Source organism: Scardinius erythrophthalmus (assembly GCF_964197995.2).
Source record: "Scardinius erythrophthalmus genome assembly, chromosome: 9".
NCBI lineage: Eukaryota > Metazoa > Chordata > Actinopteri > Cypriniformes > Leuciscidae > Scardinius > Scardinius erythrophthalmus.
In genome coordinates this window covers 23,787,219-23,803,306 of record NC_138229.1, presented here as the reverse complement: position 1 = coordinate 23,803,306, position 16,088 = coordinate 23,787,219, and the positions used below count along the sequence as shown (strand labels likewise).

Here is a 16,088-nt window from a genome sequence, read left to right as displayed (position 1 = left end):
CTGCTTTTTAAAAGCGAGTCCGGTAAAAGTCCCTTTAAGATTTTTTTTTTATTATTTTTTTTTTTCCCACTAAGTCGCGTATCAATATGAGGAATCGCGGCTTTACGCTTATTTTCACAATAATACGTTTCACGCATTTGGGTTTGCTAGTGTTTGAGCAGTTGTCAAATATCACCACCTGCTGTTCGTGCATATTCCTCCCATGTTTTTTCCGTTTCCTCTTTTGTGTGCGCACAAGTTTTGAGTCTCTCTCTCTCGAAAAATAAAATAAAATAAAATAAATACTGCAATAAATAACATGTTGACACAAATTTTCTGAAAAGAATCCATGTACTGTTGACCTAGAACTGAATTAAATATATCTAACTAAATGATTAATAACTTAAATTATTGAATATATTTTTTCACTTGAGTATTAAATTGATTTTCTAAAACAGGCCACAAAGTTTACAAGACTATAGACCAGTCCATTTGTAGGCCTATACCCCTAAAAGGGCAACGTTTCCCCTGAGATACAAACATTTAGACAGATTATGAAAAATGTAAAAATTAATTTAAACAAACGTAATAAGCTAACGCTTAACTTTTTAAACTCCCAAGTCTCCTCCAAATATTGTAAATATGTGAAATATAACAATTTATATCTGATGGTGAGTAGATTTCCACTACAGATGGCCATGTTTTGTTTTAAATGCTGCCCGTGAGCTTAACAAAGAATGTATGAACAAAGTCACCATTATCTAAACATTCACAACAAACACACATTCAACATGAAACCAAGAAAAGAGGCCTAAACTTTCACAGCCTCTCAAATGTTTGTATCCCCCAGAGTACAAAAACTTTTTTTAAGGTTAAGCCTTATCCAGTAAATCACGAACAACTGGTTGAGAGCCACTGCTTAACACCATATTTAAGAACAGCTCATTCAGGTTTCTAGACAGTCTGTTCTAAAGAGGTTAATGATTGAATAATCACAGGATGTCATAATTGACTAGCTCTGTTGTATCTGCAATGGGAAAAAGTGTCATTTGGAGGTTTAAAAATATCCTGTTCTAGCACTATATAAACTACAAGGGTGTGCCACCTGCTCTTATGCCATTCTGACAAGGCGAACTCAGTGAATTGTATTACGGTACTGAGGTTAAGCGGTGTTTAAGGCACTTGCCCTGCAGCTACAAATGTGTTCTATGGCACCACAACCTGGTGACTCACTGCAACTGGCTGCGTTTCATCACGTGATGTTGACTACCGTTGAAATAACCGCAAGGATCGACCACAACCATAAACTCAATGCAGTGATTGTGCACAGACACAACATGTACCATCTTATGAGGCATAGAAGAAAAGCAACATTTAATAGGTATGTAAATCAATACACATCCTCACTCTGATAGGCAACCTCTGTTACTGCGTATAAACCCATAGACTCACGTCTTATTGGAGCTTTGCTATGATACACTTTACAACAGTGAAAAAGAAATCTGAGAAATGCCAACGGACTCCATTAGACTGGCATGGAGCGCACCGTAGAGAACAAACACTCTGAGAGGGCCACGGACACCCCGCCTGGATGGGAATCGTAGAGAGGGACACATTAGTGTTAAATGTTTTACTTGGAAAGGCACAAACTATGATTCCCAGGTAACTTAATCTAATGCGAAAAACAATAAAAGCACAATTTTGACCGAGAGCATCACTTTTGTCCCTTTGGTAGAGACCAGCCTGCTGTATAAAATGATCCCACGTCTGCCTTTATTTCTGTTGCTTCCTGTAATTGTCAATGCCAGAAATGCCAAACGGTTTGCTTTTTCCCCTCAAAAGTGCAATTCACAGAGGAGAGATCCCATGTGTTTCTCTCCATCTCCCACAGTACCTGAGACCAGCCACTGTGCTACAACATCATCATCCACATGGACAGGGAAAAAAAAAAAAGAGTAAGTAAAAAAAAAAAACAATGAAGAGAAAAAGAAACACTAAGAGTGGTTAAAAAATGTTCACACATTCTACGACATGAGTAAAACTGTTCAACTCAGGGAGAGCAGATCTTCAAAACAACTTTTAAATTACAAAAACAAAAAGGAAAGACAGAATTTACATTGGTTTTTCAGATTCCTGTGTACGCTTCTCCACATATCAGTCTCAGCAGTCTTTCCCCACGTATTTTGATCCCATAAAAAAAAACTAAAGAAACAACAACATCATGGAGCACATCACTCACTCATCCAGCCAGTGTGTCAAAGTGAACGGATGTCTGTGTGTCTGGTTGCCTTTTAGTTTTACTCAAATAATGGTTTTGCATGTCATCTAAAATACAAGTTTAAACAGTCCATCTGGTTTAAGTCACATAACATATATCATCTTACTTCTGACCACTAGTCTCTTCTGGTTTCCCACATTGTACAAATATATTTATTTGTTCCACTGAATCGTTTCCTTACAAAGAGTGTCAGAGCCCAGAGTGCTGAGGTGTGTCCTCTGAGCGGATGCCAAAAGTGAGGCAGTGAGTTTCTGTTCTGATGTGGAGCAGAGACAGAAAGGGATGGAGCTCCGTGTTTCAGCTCCCAAGTCCTTTGCTTTTATTTTTTTCTTAAAACGCACCAGTGACTTAACGTTTCAAAGATGTTCCTCCTCACTTGTGTCGCTGGAGCGCTTTCCTCTTCCTCCTCTTGAAAAAACAACAGCACCTGAAATGAACGATAGAGTTAAAGACAGTTTTGCAATCTCCGCCCATCATTCTCAAACTTGTCACACAGTCTAGTCGAGGTTTTGTTAGGCAGAGTTCAAAGCAAATTTGTTAGCAAGAGATCAGACTACTGTACATGTGACTGGTGCTAATATAACCAAAGCATAAATACATTAATGCTACAACAGTGCTTTGACACATTGAAGCCCACGGCAACTCAAACGTTCCTCCTCTTTTAGATGAACAAGAAATTAACGGTAAAACTAAAAGTGAAATATTTCAAATATAATACATTTTATTATATAAAATGAATGAATCAATAACAAATGTATTTATTTATCAATTTTAAAAAGTATCTGATCTTTACATGTATAAAAATAGTCAACTGTAACAAAACAAATTCATAAATTATTTTTAATATTTAAATTTCGTCTTTTTAAACAAAGCCACTAATTTAAAAAGGGGCAGTTCACATGATTATAAATAGAAATTATTTTTATTAAAATATACTAAGTGGTTAAATTAACAAATAAATCGATTTTTAATATAGATATTTATTCATCAGTTTGAACATTTTGATTAATAAAAAATAAAAATCATCTTTTGGAAATTGAACTTAATGCCTTAATAAAAAAAAATTAGGAAAAATCCAACCTTTAAGGACACCAATTTTCTCTGTGAACGAATAATGTATCGTAAATAAATAAATGTTCTTCCTTAAAATACAGGGTGCATAAGTTTGGACACCCCTATGTTAAATTCCCATAGAGCCAGGCAGATTTTAATTTTTAAAGGCCAGTTACTTCATGGATCCAGGATACTATGCATCCGGATAAAGTTCCCTTGGCCTCTGGAATTAAAATAGCCCCACATCATCACACACCCTTCACCATACCTAGAGATTGGCATGGAGTACTTTCCATAAGATCATCTCTCAATGCAAATCAAACCAGCTATTAGGCTAACTGAAATAAAACCATGCCAATCTCTAGGTATGGTGAAGGCTATGTGATGATGTGCGGCTATTTTAATTCATGTGGTTATTAGTCATGTTTAATCAAAGCGTTTCAAAGCTTCTGTTTATTCAGCTACAGCGATTATGCCCGATAGGGATTTCCTGTAACGCACGTTTCACACATACTCCCGTGTGCAGTGCGTATGCGGCGCGTTTGCGGTACAGGAGAAGCACGCGCTATAGTGCTTTCACATATGATGCGTTTGCAGTGCGTTACTGACCCATGGTTGTACCACAAACACATACTCACTATTTTTATTTCAAATCCAGAAGTTATCTGCAACTTTTATTAAAAAAAAATAAAAAAAGTTGTCAGCATTGCGATTCTCTTTGTATTCATATACACTCTTTAATGGACGTATGCATGTTTAAACACAATTTAAACAACGTAGGCCTATTATTCCATGCATTACTTATATTAAGTTGCTCAAGCAAGTGGTCAAATATTTAACCATGTACTTATATTAATATCGCAAACATTTTAAATTAAAACTTAAAATTGATAAAAACCGCCGACTCTCATGCCTTTTCTTTTGCGTTTAAATTTTAATTCAATAAATCTTGCAGTGTTGTTCATTATGTCGCCTCGTTGAGGTAAATTGTAGTTTTCCTTGCTTTACCCCGGTCTTAAAGTAAAAAGATGACTGTGAAAAAAGAAGTATTTAATTAAATGATGGTGAGATTACTACATTTTAATTAATTAAACGCATTTATGGTGAAATTACAAAATTTTCAGGTCAATCTGTGTTCATTTTGACCACGAACCATGCGCGGTCACTTTAATTCAGCGCGTGCAGCACAGCAAAAATAGACTCGTGCGGAAACGATCGCTGCACTGCTGTATACACACCGCACCTGGAACGAATCGCCGGACTGCATCCACGTGCAGTGTGAAAGCTCTGACCTGTTAACATGGGTACAGAAAAAAAATACGCACCGCGTACGCACTGCAAACGGAGTATGTGTGAAACGGGTGACACTTCATTTGCAGTGCGTATATATATATATATATATATATATATATATATATATATATATATATATATATATATATATATTTTAATATATAAATCTATATAGAAGTAGCATATAATAATATGTTGTTTAAATTGTGTTTAAAACATCTATTAAATAGTGTACATGTGTACAAAGAGAATCGCAATGCTGACAATTTTTTTTAAATAAATGTTGCAGATAACTTCTGGATTTGAAATAAAAATAGTGAGTATGTTTGTGGTACAGCCGTGGGTCAGTTACGCACTGCAAACGCAGCATATGTGAAAGCACTATAGCGCGTGCTGCTCCTGTGTGTGTGAGAGCGCCCTCTGGTGTTCAGATGGAGCAGCATTTATTACCGATATAGCCGCACTGCACGGACAAGCTGCGCATAAAATAATCGCAGCCTTTGCCAAATCGCGTGCGGTTTCGTTGCGATTAATTGTGCAGCCCTAGTTCAAACACATATGGCTGAATTAAAGCAGTGTTTCCTTGCCATCGTGTAGCATTTACTACAGTAAAGCTGACCGAGTAGATCAGGTAGTGAGTGGAAGCAGGGCTAATTAGCATATTCATGGTTCTGCGAATACTAAATGAAGCAATTCAGTTACATTCAAGCTATTTTAAAGCATAAAAAATAATTTTCACAGGAGAAAATGTTTAAATATGTAATTTTGGTGAGATTTAAAAGGATAAAAGTATTGACTACAGGGGGACTTTAAATATTAAACAAAATCAATGAATTATTAATGCTAATAATAATTAAGTAAATGACACATTAAAGCATTAGCACATGGCCTTCAAATATTTAATTAAGTAAACATTGTTTTAAATGGGTTAGGTGAAAAGTAATAAAATGAACAACAAATAAGCACATTACACGTACATTACACATACAGAACAAGTGGCAGGTCTGTTAGTCTGCATTTACATTTAATGCACATTGCACACATCTATTTTGACATATCAGACTTTTTTCTCTCATCTGTTGCTATGGTTATTACTGTCAATCAACACAATATCGGATTCAATCCTGCATTTAAATTGTTGTCCCTCCTGAAACTTTTCAGTGTGTACTTAGCAGCATTAAAAATTTAACTTTCATTCAAACTGTGAATGGGTTATGTACAGATGGTAAATAAAGAGAGCTCCCTCTATAATCAAGAGCACTATTGAGCGCGTTGTGACTAATTTCTTAAACGCCTCTTGTTGGTCATTGCGTTCATGTGCTCAACATCGTCTACATCGCAAGGTTAGGTACTGCTGCTTATCAGTTGACATTCGCCTCAAACATTTGAGTAGTTAAACATCATAATTCAAAATACTTCTCTCACATCAAAAGTCAGCATCCCTGCACATAGCACTGCTACTAACGTTAACTGCTTCAGGGAGTGATAAACTTCATTATCGGCTAAAGGAAAATACAAGTACAAAAATATATATTTTTTAAATATAATTTCAGGACATTTTACATTTTACAGGACTGGAAAATTAGCCATCAATTTTCCAGGTTCTCCAGGACGTGTGGGAACCCTAAGGATGTGTATTACGCACACATGTACTTTTTAAAACAACTGGCAAACTTAAGACTCTTTAAATTGTCCTTACTTTGTATCATCAGCCACCTCCACCTCAGCAGGGGCAGTTATAGGGGCGTTAGAGTGTCCCGCCGTAGGATCGTCTGTATTCACTTCTCCATTGGTCGAGCTCATAACCTGAAGATTAATTTAAGGCAGCAGGCAATATGTTTTCAATATGGACTGGCAAAGATGAGTAATAAAAGAAAAAACACAGTACACAGGATTTATTTTGTCTAACTTGACCTGCATATTTAACAGTTCATGTAACTCAGATTGGGGCTATGTAACCAATTAAGGACACTTTTTTTAATAATTAACCTGTTCAAAATCAGGTTGCTTAGCACCAACCAGGACAGTTACGAAGAAAGGGGGAGTGGGGGGGGGTGGAGGGGGGTATGTAAAATGAAAGAACCGTGCTTGGTTAGATAATGGAAATAAGCTGAAAATGAGTTTAGTTGGAATTCTTATTGCACTAACATATTATAAAAGAAGAGTTACACCCTGAATAACTGTATGTACACAAGAAAACACCCATTTGTCAAGCTTAACTACTTATATACAATATAAGCAGTATTTTCACACTGAGGTCACTAAATGTGTGTGTCACTAGATAAGTGATGTGTGTTGGACAAGGGCGGAGAGAGGAGAGGAGAGGAGACCATTTAAGTGTCTACAGCTGGAAGATGGACAGAGGTGTCTCAAGTGAGAGGACAAAAAGAAACAGAAAGACTAGAGAACAGAGAAAGGAAGAGATCGACACCAACAGCATGCAGTACTGCGCAAACACCCAGTACCTGGACAGAGCCCCCCAGCCTATCGGCCGTGAGGTGCGACCCTAGGAGCTCCCTGTTGGTCACGGGAGTGGGCTGGGACTCACTTCCTTTAGGTTCTGGAGACTGGCATGACAGCAATGGGGGGAAGGGGGTGGGAGGGTGGCAAAGGGCATAAGAGATGTTTTTGAAAGGAGGTGAGGGTGTAAAGAAAAAAGAACAGAAAGAGTTTAAAGAGGAACGCCTTCCATGCACAAGCAGACTGCTCTAGCTAACAGGACAGGGGTGGAAATAAAAGTGTGAGTGAAAAAACAAGAGCATGTGACATGCAGAGATGGAGAGGAAAGCTAAGCTCTTATCTTTCACAAACAGCTCATATAAAAATGTATAATGTAACAGATTTAAAGGGACTGTGACCAAGACATGGAAATACCACCACCTAAAAGAATGGCATTCAGCGTTTGAGGAAATGACAGATCTTCAGACTAGCAAAAAACTACTCTGGCTGCAGGAAGTTGTCTAAGGTCGGTTGATGAGTGAAAACAAACATTTACCACATACTGCTGACATGGGTTAAAAGAGTCATGAAACACTGAGATAACATTTCAAAAACTACACTGCATTAAGCAATGTTTTACCACAAATAACCAAAGACAAGGAAAAACAAAACAAAAAAGAAACTAGTACTCTGTCCCATTCTTCCTCTTTTACATGAACAAGGAATTACCGCTAAAACTGAAGGTGCAATATTCAAATATACTAATGACTCATCACTTTAGAAAATGAAGAAATCAATAGTAAGTGAAATTTATTTCTTCAAATTGACAAATAAATGTCTAAAAATAGTTAAATGTAACAAAATAATTAATTAAAAAAAACATTGAATGCAAATTTAAAATTTCATTTTTAAAACCAAACCACTAAATGAAAAAAGTGTAGTTTACACCTGATTATTAATAGAAATTATTATTATTATTAAAAAAATATTAAATTATATGAATTCATTGGATATTTATTTGTCAGATTGAACCTTTTTTAATTTTAAAGTGGGATTCCAAGCAATGAAGCTAAAACCTTTATAATAGGTCTTTGATCATACACTATAAAATGTCAAAACAAAGAAAAAAAAGAAAGAAAACGGATGTGTATTACACAAACATGTATTTTACATCGCTATCAGCAGCATGAGGGTGCATCTCACCTGGTTTTTGGTCTGTGGTTGTGCTTTGTCTCTGCTGCTGGGTTGCAGAGGTGTGTCACTAGGCATGGGTCCTATTGGAGTCGGCTGCATAGACATGTATAGGAAACTCAACATCCATGTACTTGCATCATATACAAGCGGTTTATGGCACGACATCCAAACAGACTTACCAGCGGCTTACCGACCCAGTCATATTCATAGTCAAAGACATAGCCATTTCTGTCAAAGAGGTCTGTAAAGAGCTTTCTCAAGTAGTCATAATCCGGTTTTTCAAAGAAATCCAGTCTCCGCACGTAGCGCAGGTAGGTGGCCATTTCTTCTGTGAGATGAAGTCAAAGTTAAGACAATGCACCAGAGGTGAGAATGCACGAGATATGTGGCCATTTGAAAGGAACTCGCTTACCAGGGAAACTCTCACAGAGCACTTCTATAGGGGTTGCCCTTTTGGTATCTCCAATTTTCTGATAGCGCTCCTTAAGTGTGTCAGCCTTAATGAATAAAATGGGACATTTTAGGAATACCAAAAATACATTTGTTCAATATATTGCCACCTTTTATACTAATAGTATTAGCAATTCATTTTACAGTCCATCCTGTTCTGCATAAACATACTTACAATAACTTGGTAATAATTAGGTACTACCCCTGAACCTAACTCTAAACCTAACCTTAACCCATGTAGTTATTTTAGATTATTCAGTATTTTCTTGGGTAAGTACACTGTAAGTGCACATACTGTAAAATACAGTGCAACCATAATAGTATTTTGACCAATGAATTTCCATGACCTCTCCTGTCATCCGTGATTGAAAAAAGACAACAAACCTCACAAAGGAACATTTTTGAGAGCTAAGACTTTCAGAAAAATGTACTTGTAAAAATTAATATGAAAAGTTTTTTTAAAATAATTTTCTGCTGATGTTTCCATATTTTCCATGACAGTGGGAACCATGTACTAGGCTAAATTATGATTAGCATGTGACATTTAACAGGAAGGTCACATAAATTTCAGTCTTTTTCCCCTTTAGCCTATAAAACCAGATAAAGATGTAACCAAACACATCGTGATATTTTTTTGGGTCTTCTAAATAGGTCAGCTTATCAAGGCTGTATAGCTATTGGTTATTCTGCTGACTTTTCATGATAGTGACAGATAATGGGGCCTGTCACTTTTTCAGACATTAGCCGAGAGAGATAAGACTCTCCGACCAGAAGGATACCATTAAAAAACTGTTGCAAGAGTGAGAGCAGAACACAGGGGAAATTCTTACCATAGATTTGTCCTTCTTATTAGTACAAAACAGCAGAGAACTGATCAAATGCTTTAATCTCTCATATAAACCATAATCTGTGCTTTAAATATTTAACGAAATGTAACAGAATAAAACAAACCACATTTTCTATAATGGTATCACACGGTCTTAGTTTTCGAAACAAACTCTTAAATCAAAATGTATGAAGGCAGCAAACATTTCTTTCACTCCACCTACTACAATACCTTTAAGCCTTGCCAGGGCAGACTGCCCCGTAGAAAGTACATAAACATATGACCCAGCGCCTCCAAATCGTCCCGTCTGCTTTGCTCTACAAGAAAAAGACATGCAAAAAATGATGAAACTGCTAGGTACACTGGAATCTGTCTTCAGTCAGACAAAGAGTCTTAATTCACTGAGCAAATATATTTTTTTATGCATTTAGCATAAGAATCAATACATATCTACGTTTTGTGGTTGAGCAAGAAGATTTGTGTCACTAACAGCTAAGCTAGGTTTTAAGACATACTTTAGTCTTTATCCCCCCCATGAAATTCTAATAACCCTTCCTAAGCCCTGACAGAGCGAATCTTTCTCATGTCTGCGGGTCTTACCCTTCCCCAGGTGTGTGTTGATGCTCATGTAGCGAGCTGTCCCTGTTAAGCTCTTGTGCTCCCTGTAAGGGATGTGTTTTTTGGTCTCAGGGTCGATGTATTCTTTGGCAAGCCCAAAGTCGATGATGTGGATTGTATGTTGCCTCTTGGTCCCCGGCCGGCCCACCAAGAAGTTCTCAGGCTTAACATCCCTGTAGATCAGACTTCTTGTGTGTACATATTCCATCCGTGTGATCTATAATAGAGATAGAAGTCGTGTTAAAAAAAAAAAAAACTATTAGTTCAAACATCTTTCTTTTTTCTCTCATGAGTAAACGATTACACAGACCAGCTGAATTGCGATCATGAGGACGGTCTTTAGGGAAAAGGTTCTGTCACAAAGGTCAAACAGGTCCTCCAGACTGGGGCCCAGCAGCTCCAGCACCATGGCATTGTATTTCCCACAAGGCCCAAAGTAGTACACCTGAGGAACACCCTCTGAACACACACATATATAGGCAGTTAGAAAACAAATCCACAGAGTTCAGTAATATAAATACAAACTGGCAATTTAGCAGCTTTAACTTCAATGGTAAGAATTAATAAGATTACGTAAAGACAGAGAACAATAATCTTTTGTTATGTGGTGTTCGGCACTCATATTGAGGTACACTACATTTGTGTGTATAATAGACATTATGGGGCAACAGATAAAAGGTACGGACTCTCAAATCTATTAGGCCTAGGTGATATGTTTAACTGGAACATGGAGGATATCTCAATTCTTTTTATACACGTTTGATTTTGATTATCACCGCACCTTAAGGCATAGGGATACATTCACAACCTGATTGGTATTGCCTATTTTGAGACAAAACAATGCTGTGTGCTGGGCTAAATGCGCTCGTTGTATTGTGCTAGCCTGCATATGATAGTATTTTGACCAGCTGAGAACTCATGAAGAGCTTATAAAATGTGTAAAGTTCAGATGTTCAGATGGCAGCGTTCACACTTATTCAAATGAACCGCACTAACAGAGCAAACGCACCAGGGTTCATTTTAATCGAGCCAAACATGCCAAATGTGAACACAACACACCCTAAAAAGACCACACTGGTACACTAGTTTCCTGCACACTTTTTTGTGTCACGACTACAGTATGACAATGTTAAAACAATATATTTCAATAACACCTTTAGAGACACTGACATAGTTGTGGAGTTTGATTCATTTAAGCTAATCAGTTCTTTCATATTGTTCATTTCAATAAATAAGTGGAACAAATAATTTATCATCACTCAATACTCACATGAAGTCTCCATGTGAATGTTTTCAGGCATTAAAATGTTTTAGTAAAAGAAGAAGCAGCTAAATTTAAATTGAAGATAATTCTTAAATCTAAATCTTTATATAATATAAAATGTCTATATCTAGTTTACAACAATGGCTGTTTGGTCAAAACAATGGTTCCAAAAAAACATCTCTTTAAGCCAAATTCTTAATTTTTTGGACCAAATTCATAATTCAGATCAGAAGTTACTCAAAATTCCTGGGACACATCTGAGTCAAAAAGGATATTTCGCTTTTGCTGTAACAGTGCCTAAACTTTGGAACAGTTTGCCTAAACATATTAGAGACACTGCTACTGTACAGGATTTTAAAGGACAACTTAAATAACATCTGTTTTCAGTAGCTTTTAATCAGTCACAAAAAAAAAAAAATTGTGTGACACTGTAAAGCACATTGGTCAACTTGTGTTATTTTAATTGTGCTAAATAAATAAATTAATTTGCTATTGCTATAAACATATAAATCAAATATTTTTAAAAGGCTGGATACATATCAAGATACATTTGTTTTGGTTTTTTTGATACTGAAAAGCCTTAATCTGGCCTGGTCACACTGTATCAGCACAAAAAGACTAGGCCTACCCCGAGTAACCACGAACACACACAAAAATTAGATTCACAATAAAACTTCAGCATAGGAATGAGTGAATATTGAAATTGTACAGTGTCATGTTTTTCTAAAGCTCTTGTGAAAAATGCATAGCAGAATAAAAAGGGTCTGAGGCCTTAAAGGGATAGTTCACCCAAAAATGAAAACAGCAAACGGCGAAAGACTAACCCTTGAGTTGCACAAAGTAATGATGAACGCGGTTGCCCAGCCCTGTTTGTTTGAACCGCGAGAGGCGTTAAAGCTTACACTACTCATACATCGTCAAGTGTTTCTCTTTTGGTGTAAGTCGACATGCGTATGCCCTTCTGCCGAACGCTAGTTATTTTAATCGATAAAGTTTTAAATATGGATATTTTTCCTACATGAACGCATCTCTTCACTTCAGAAGGCCTTTATTAACCCCCCCTGAGCCGTTTCGAGCACTTTTATCAGGGATGGATGCGCTTTGATGGACTTCCAAAAACAAAAACTCTTTTGACTATTGACTATAAAGCTTGGAAGAGCCATGACATTTTTTAATATAACTCCGATTGTATTCTTCTGAAAGAAGAATGTCATATACACTTAGGATTGCTTCAGGGTGAGTAAATCACAGGCTACTATTCATTTTTGGGTGAACTATCTCTTTAATGCTAGGAACAGAGATCAACAGTAGTGAGAGACGCAACGCTTCAACCAGCAACCCTAGGCTTTATCTGATCTGAGCAAAACACTTAATGACATTCTCTTATTGATGAACACATTCTGAATAAATCATTTAATTGAAATAAACTATGTTAACCTGCCATATCTTTGAATACAAGTTAACCTTTTTCTGTCCTGCAAGTCTTATCAAACGTTGTGTAAAAAAGACACAGCAAGTAGAGCAATCGATGCACAGGAACCACAGCCTGTGCTGATTATATTCATCCTCTGTGCTGAAAAGAGGATGTGGACAGGATGAGCTAAAAGAAACTACCGATTGTAAATAGGATGTGAACAGCATAAGCTCTACAACAAATAGGCCTAACTGCTCTGAATATGGGTGCTAAACTGTAAGATTAAAATAAAAGGAAAATGGATAGAAGTACAGCCTGTTACTTACCCGAGTTGCCCAACTGTTTGTAAAACCTGTACTCGAGATGGAGCTGGGGTGCTCTGGATTTGATTGGCTCCTATAAAAGAGTAAAATTAAATGACAAAAACATAAGTTTTGGCGTTCCTGTAAAGTAAAAGTAAAAAGCCAGTTTTAAACATTGGTTTTAGGTTCGCATGAAAGCTGTAAACCATAGTCAGATAACTGCCGTGGTCCTTATTATGGGTGTTTTGGGTTACGTATTGCAGTGGATCACTATAATCACAATAGTGACCAATGAATTTCACAGGCAAAAAAGGTCAATAGTATAGTGATGCAAGCACAACATGATGCAACATATTTCACCCTCAAACAAAATTCCCCATTGTGTGGATTCCTATTGAAATTACTTGATTTCGACCATGCCAATTTGCAGAACAAAGGTAAATGTACCTTTAGGAAGTTGCCAAAACTACTAATTATATGACTGGCTTCTATCATTAGGATATTGCTCTGCATGGTAGTCATCACTAAGGGTGGTCCATTTAGTTTTTACATAAATAATGTAAGTGATAGAATGTGTACGTTCGTGTTCAGTTAAGTGCAGGATCGAGTCATCTGTGGCATCAGCAGCTCTGAGCATGCGGAGAAAAATGCTGCTAAGCAGGAGCCAGAATGGACGAGCCAAATAAATATATAAATAAATAAAAACAGATTGCATAAAGGCCACAGGATGTATTAAATACCCAGCAGTGGAAAGTGAGAAGCACAACAGTGTTACTCTTTTAACATGTATTTCCAGCACGAGTTCACACTAATAAATGGTCATATCAGGAGCAACGTCAAGACCCCTTTATTTAGTACCAGTAATTGTATAATACAGCCTTTATGTAGCTTCTTCAGAGAGAATATTTGTCCAGTTTAACAGAATCAATACCACAAGGAACATGTATGTATCGACCTCTCATGTCACAGCAAAATGAAAACCTGAAATTGATATTGTAGTATTTCCATGAAGCTACGTGTTTCAACAGACCTGTACTTAACTTGCTTCACTCTCATTACAAAATGTTTAGCTACATTTCATTAAAGTGTGATTAAGGATCTCATTACACTATGTAAAGGTGAGACCAAGGAGCTAAATGACAAAAATTAGAGTCTCACTTATGCGATCACACATTAAACATTCTTTTAAAGCAGAACAGTTGGCAACATGGAAAATGTAATAATGAGAGAAATAAATGAGACTTCTGCAATGTGGTAAGACTCAAGAGAATTTGTATATTCACAGAATACATCTTACACACTCAACACTCAAAATGAGGCTGGCTGGCGTTGCTCACGAACAATGTGGGTGGCTACTAAAATGTTCCTAGATAATATTCTAATCACTAATTTATCTTTCCCTATATGTATTTCCGATATGCATGCTTGAAACCAAATCCAATTAAAATACTGATATGGAGGAGCAATTTTTAAATTGTTTTTGCATGGCTTGCATAGCAACAAACCAACAAAAAAAGTGAATGGCACCATTTCCACACTGTGACTGACCAATCATAAAATTGGGGTCTGTAAGATTTTGTAATGATCTGAAAGAAGGATCTAATGCTCACAATTGCTGCATTTACTTGATCATAAATTCAGTAAAAACTGAGATTAACTTTTTAAGTTCTAAATATATTTTAAAATGTAATTTATTCCTGTGATGGCAAATATGAATTTTCAGCATCATTACTGGGGTCTTCAGTGTCACATGATCCTTCAGAAATCATTCTAATATGCTGATTTACTGCCCAAGGAACATTTTTTTGTAGAATATATATATTCTCATAACATTCTATTTTGGTGTTTATTAAAAGTCATTTTTTTACTGCTTTCAGCTACCAATAGGAGTGCATTACTTTCACCTCTTTTTAACAAATTCTAAAGACTTTCGCCCCAAAATAAATTGAAAAAGATCTAAATATCATGTCTGATCTTGCCAATCGCTGATCAGACAATCAGAAATGGGAGAAATACATCTTGCAGCATAAAAGTATGTTTTTACCACACTGAACCCGCCAACACATCTCAAAGGATTCCTGTTCAGCACTTCTTGTTTTTACATGAATATGCTTATTTGCAAGTTCACGCACTTGTAAAACAAGTCACAATGGCAGAGAAATATGCATCTTGAAGAGTCAATCTTTTGTTAAATAACGGAGTATATTCCGCACCACAGGTTACTGCAAGAAAAGAATTGTATTGTGGAAAAAAACACCCTGAGACATTCTGCATATTTGTATGCAGATACATCTTTTGTAGAATGAAAAGTATTTGTACAAGACTGCAGTGTCTGTTCTTCTTTTGTTCATTTAGTTCCAGTAAAAGCTGTATGACTGTTGTCTCCAGTACAGGTAATTACATTGTAATGTGTCTGTGTAAAAAGGTATTTTTTTCCAGAAGGAACTGGGTGAACAAAGGAGAACAAGCACTGCATATTAATCTAATGTGGTTGGTTAAGTGTTATGAACTACTGTGTGTTTTTTTTTGGAGCTGTTTAACAGCGCACACACACACTGGATGTGGAAAATGGGCAATACATTTCTATTTGGATAATTTAGATCGGTCGTGGGCCCTGTGTCTCATCTGGTTGCCAGTTGATGGCAACATTGCCCAGCAATGTTGCTTAAAAAGTTGCCCTGTGTATCATCACCTTAAAGGCAGCAGTGGAAGTTCAGGGTTTAGAATTAATTCCAAATACCAACACAATATTGACTGGTTTTTGTGAGGCACTTACCAGTTTAATGGCCACATATTCATTAGTGTAAAGATTCTTCCCGAGTCGAAGCTCGCCGAAGTTCCCGCAGCCAATCTTCTTACCCACTCGGAAGTTAGGGCCAACCATAAGCACCCCGGAGCCGGTCCCGGAGCCTCGGCCACCCCCATGCCCTGTCCTGCTCCCGCCAGTCTTAGACATTCTCTTTCCTTCCTCCGCCTCA

The 16,088-nt window shown here is 36.8% G+C and overlaps 1 protein-coding gene across 4 annotated transcripts; it reads right to left on the bottom strand.

Annotated features, from left to right (window-relative positions):
* Nucleotides 1-71: 71 nt before the first annotated feature.
* Nucleotides 72-16,082, bottom strand: csnk1g2a (casein kinase 1, gamma 2a). Of its 4 annotated transcripts, none has more exons than XM_081374530.1 (11): nt 15,887-16,082; nt 13,135-13,204; nt 10,441-10,589; nt 10,113-10,347; nt 9,744-9,829; nt 8,649-8,733; nt 8,416-8,564; nt 8,246-8,329; nt 7,069-7,170; nt 6,303-6,409; nt 72-2,684 (listed from the first exon to the last, which is right to left on the bottom strand). In XM_081374530.1, exons 1-11 carry the CDS (start codon nt 16,064-16,066, stop codon nt 2,630-2,632), a joined length of 1,302 nt encoding a protein of 433 aa, XP_081230656.1. In that variant the 5' UTR covers nt 16,067-16,082; the 3' UTR covers nt 72-2,629. The 4 variants fall into 4 exon arrangements, with proteins under 4 accessions (XP_081230656.1, XP_081230657.1, XP_081230658.1 ...); XM_081374531.1 differs by having other exon boundaries at nt 8,416-8,561; XM_081374532.1 differs by lacking the exon at nt 7,069-7,170.
* Between the last annotated feature and the right edge of the window lie 6 nt (nt 16,083-16,088).

Bases quoted from the DNA above. Each gene is read 5' to 3' on its own strand.
- csnk1g2a (XM_081374530.1), bottom strand. From the start codon at position 16,066: ATGTCTAAGACTGGCGGGAGCAGGACAGGGCATGGGGGTGGCCGAGGC. The intron at 8,330-8,415 runs GTAAGTCTGTTT...ATGTCTATGCAG, and splicing joins ACTGGGTCGGTAAGCCGCTG to CCGACTCCAATAGGACCCAT. The intron at 2,685-6,302 runs GTAAGGACAATT...CGTTCATTTCAG, and splicing joins GAGGTGGCTGATGATACAAA to GTGCTGTTGTTTTTTCAAGA.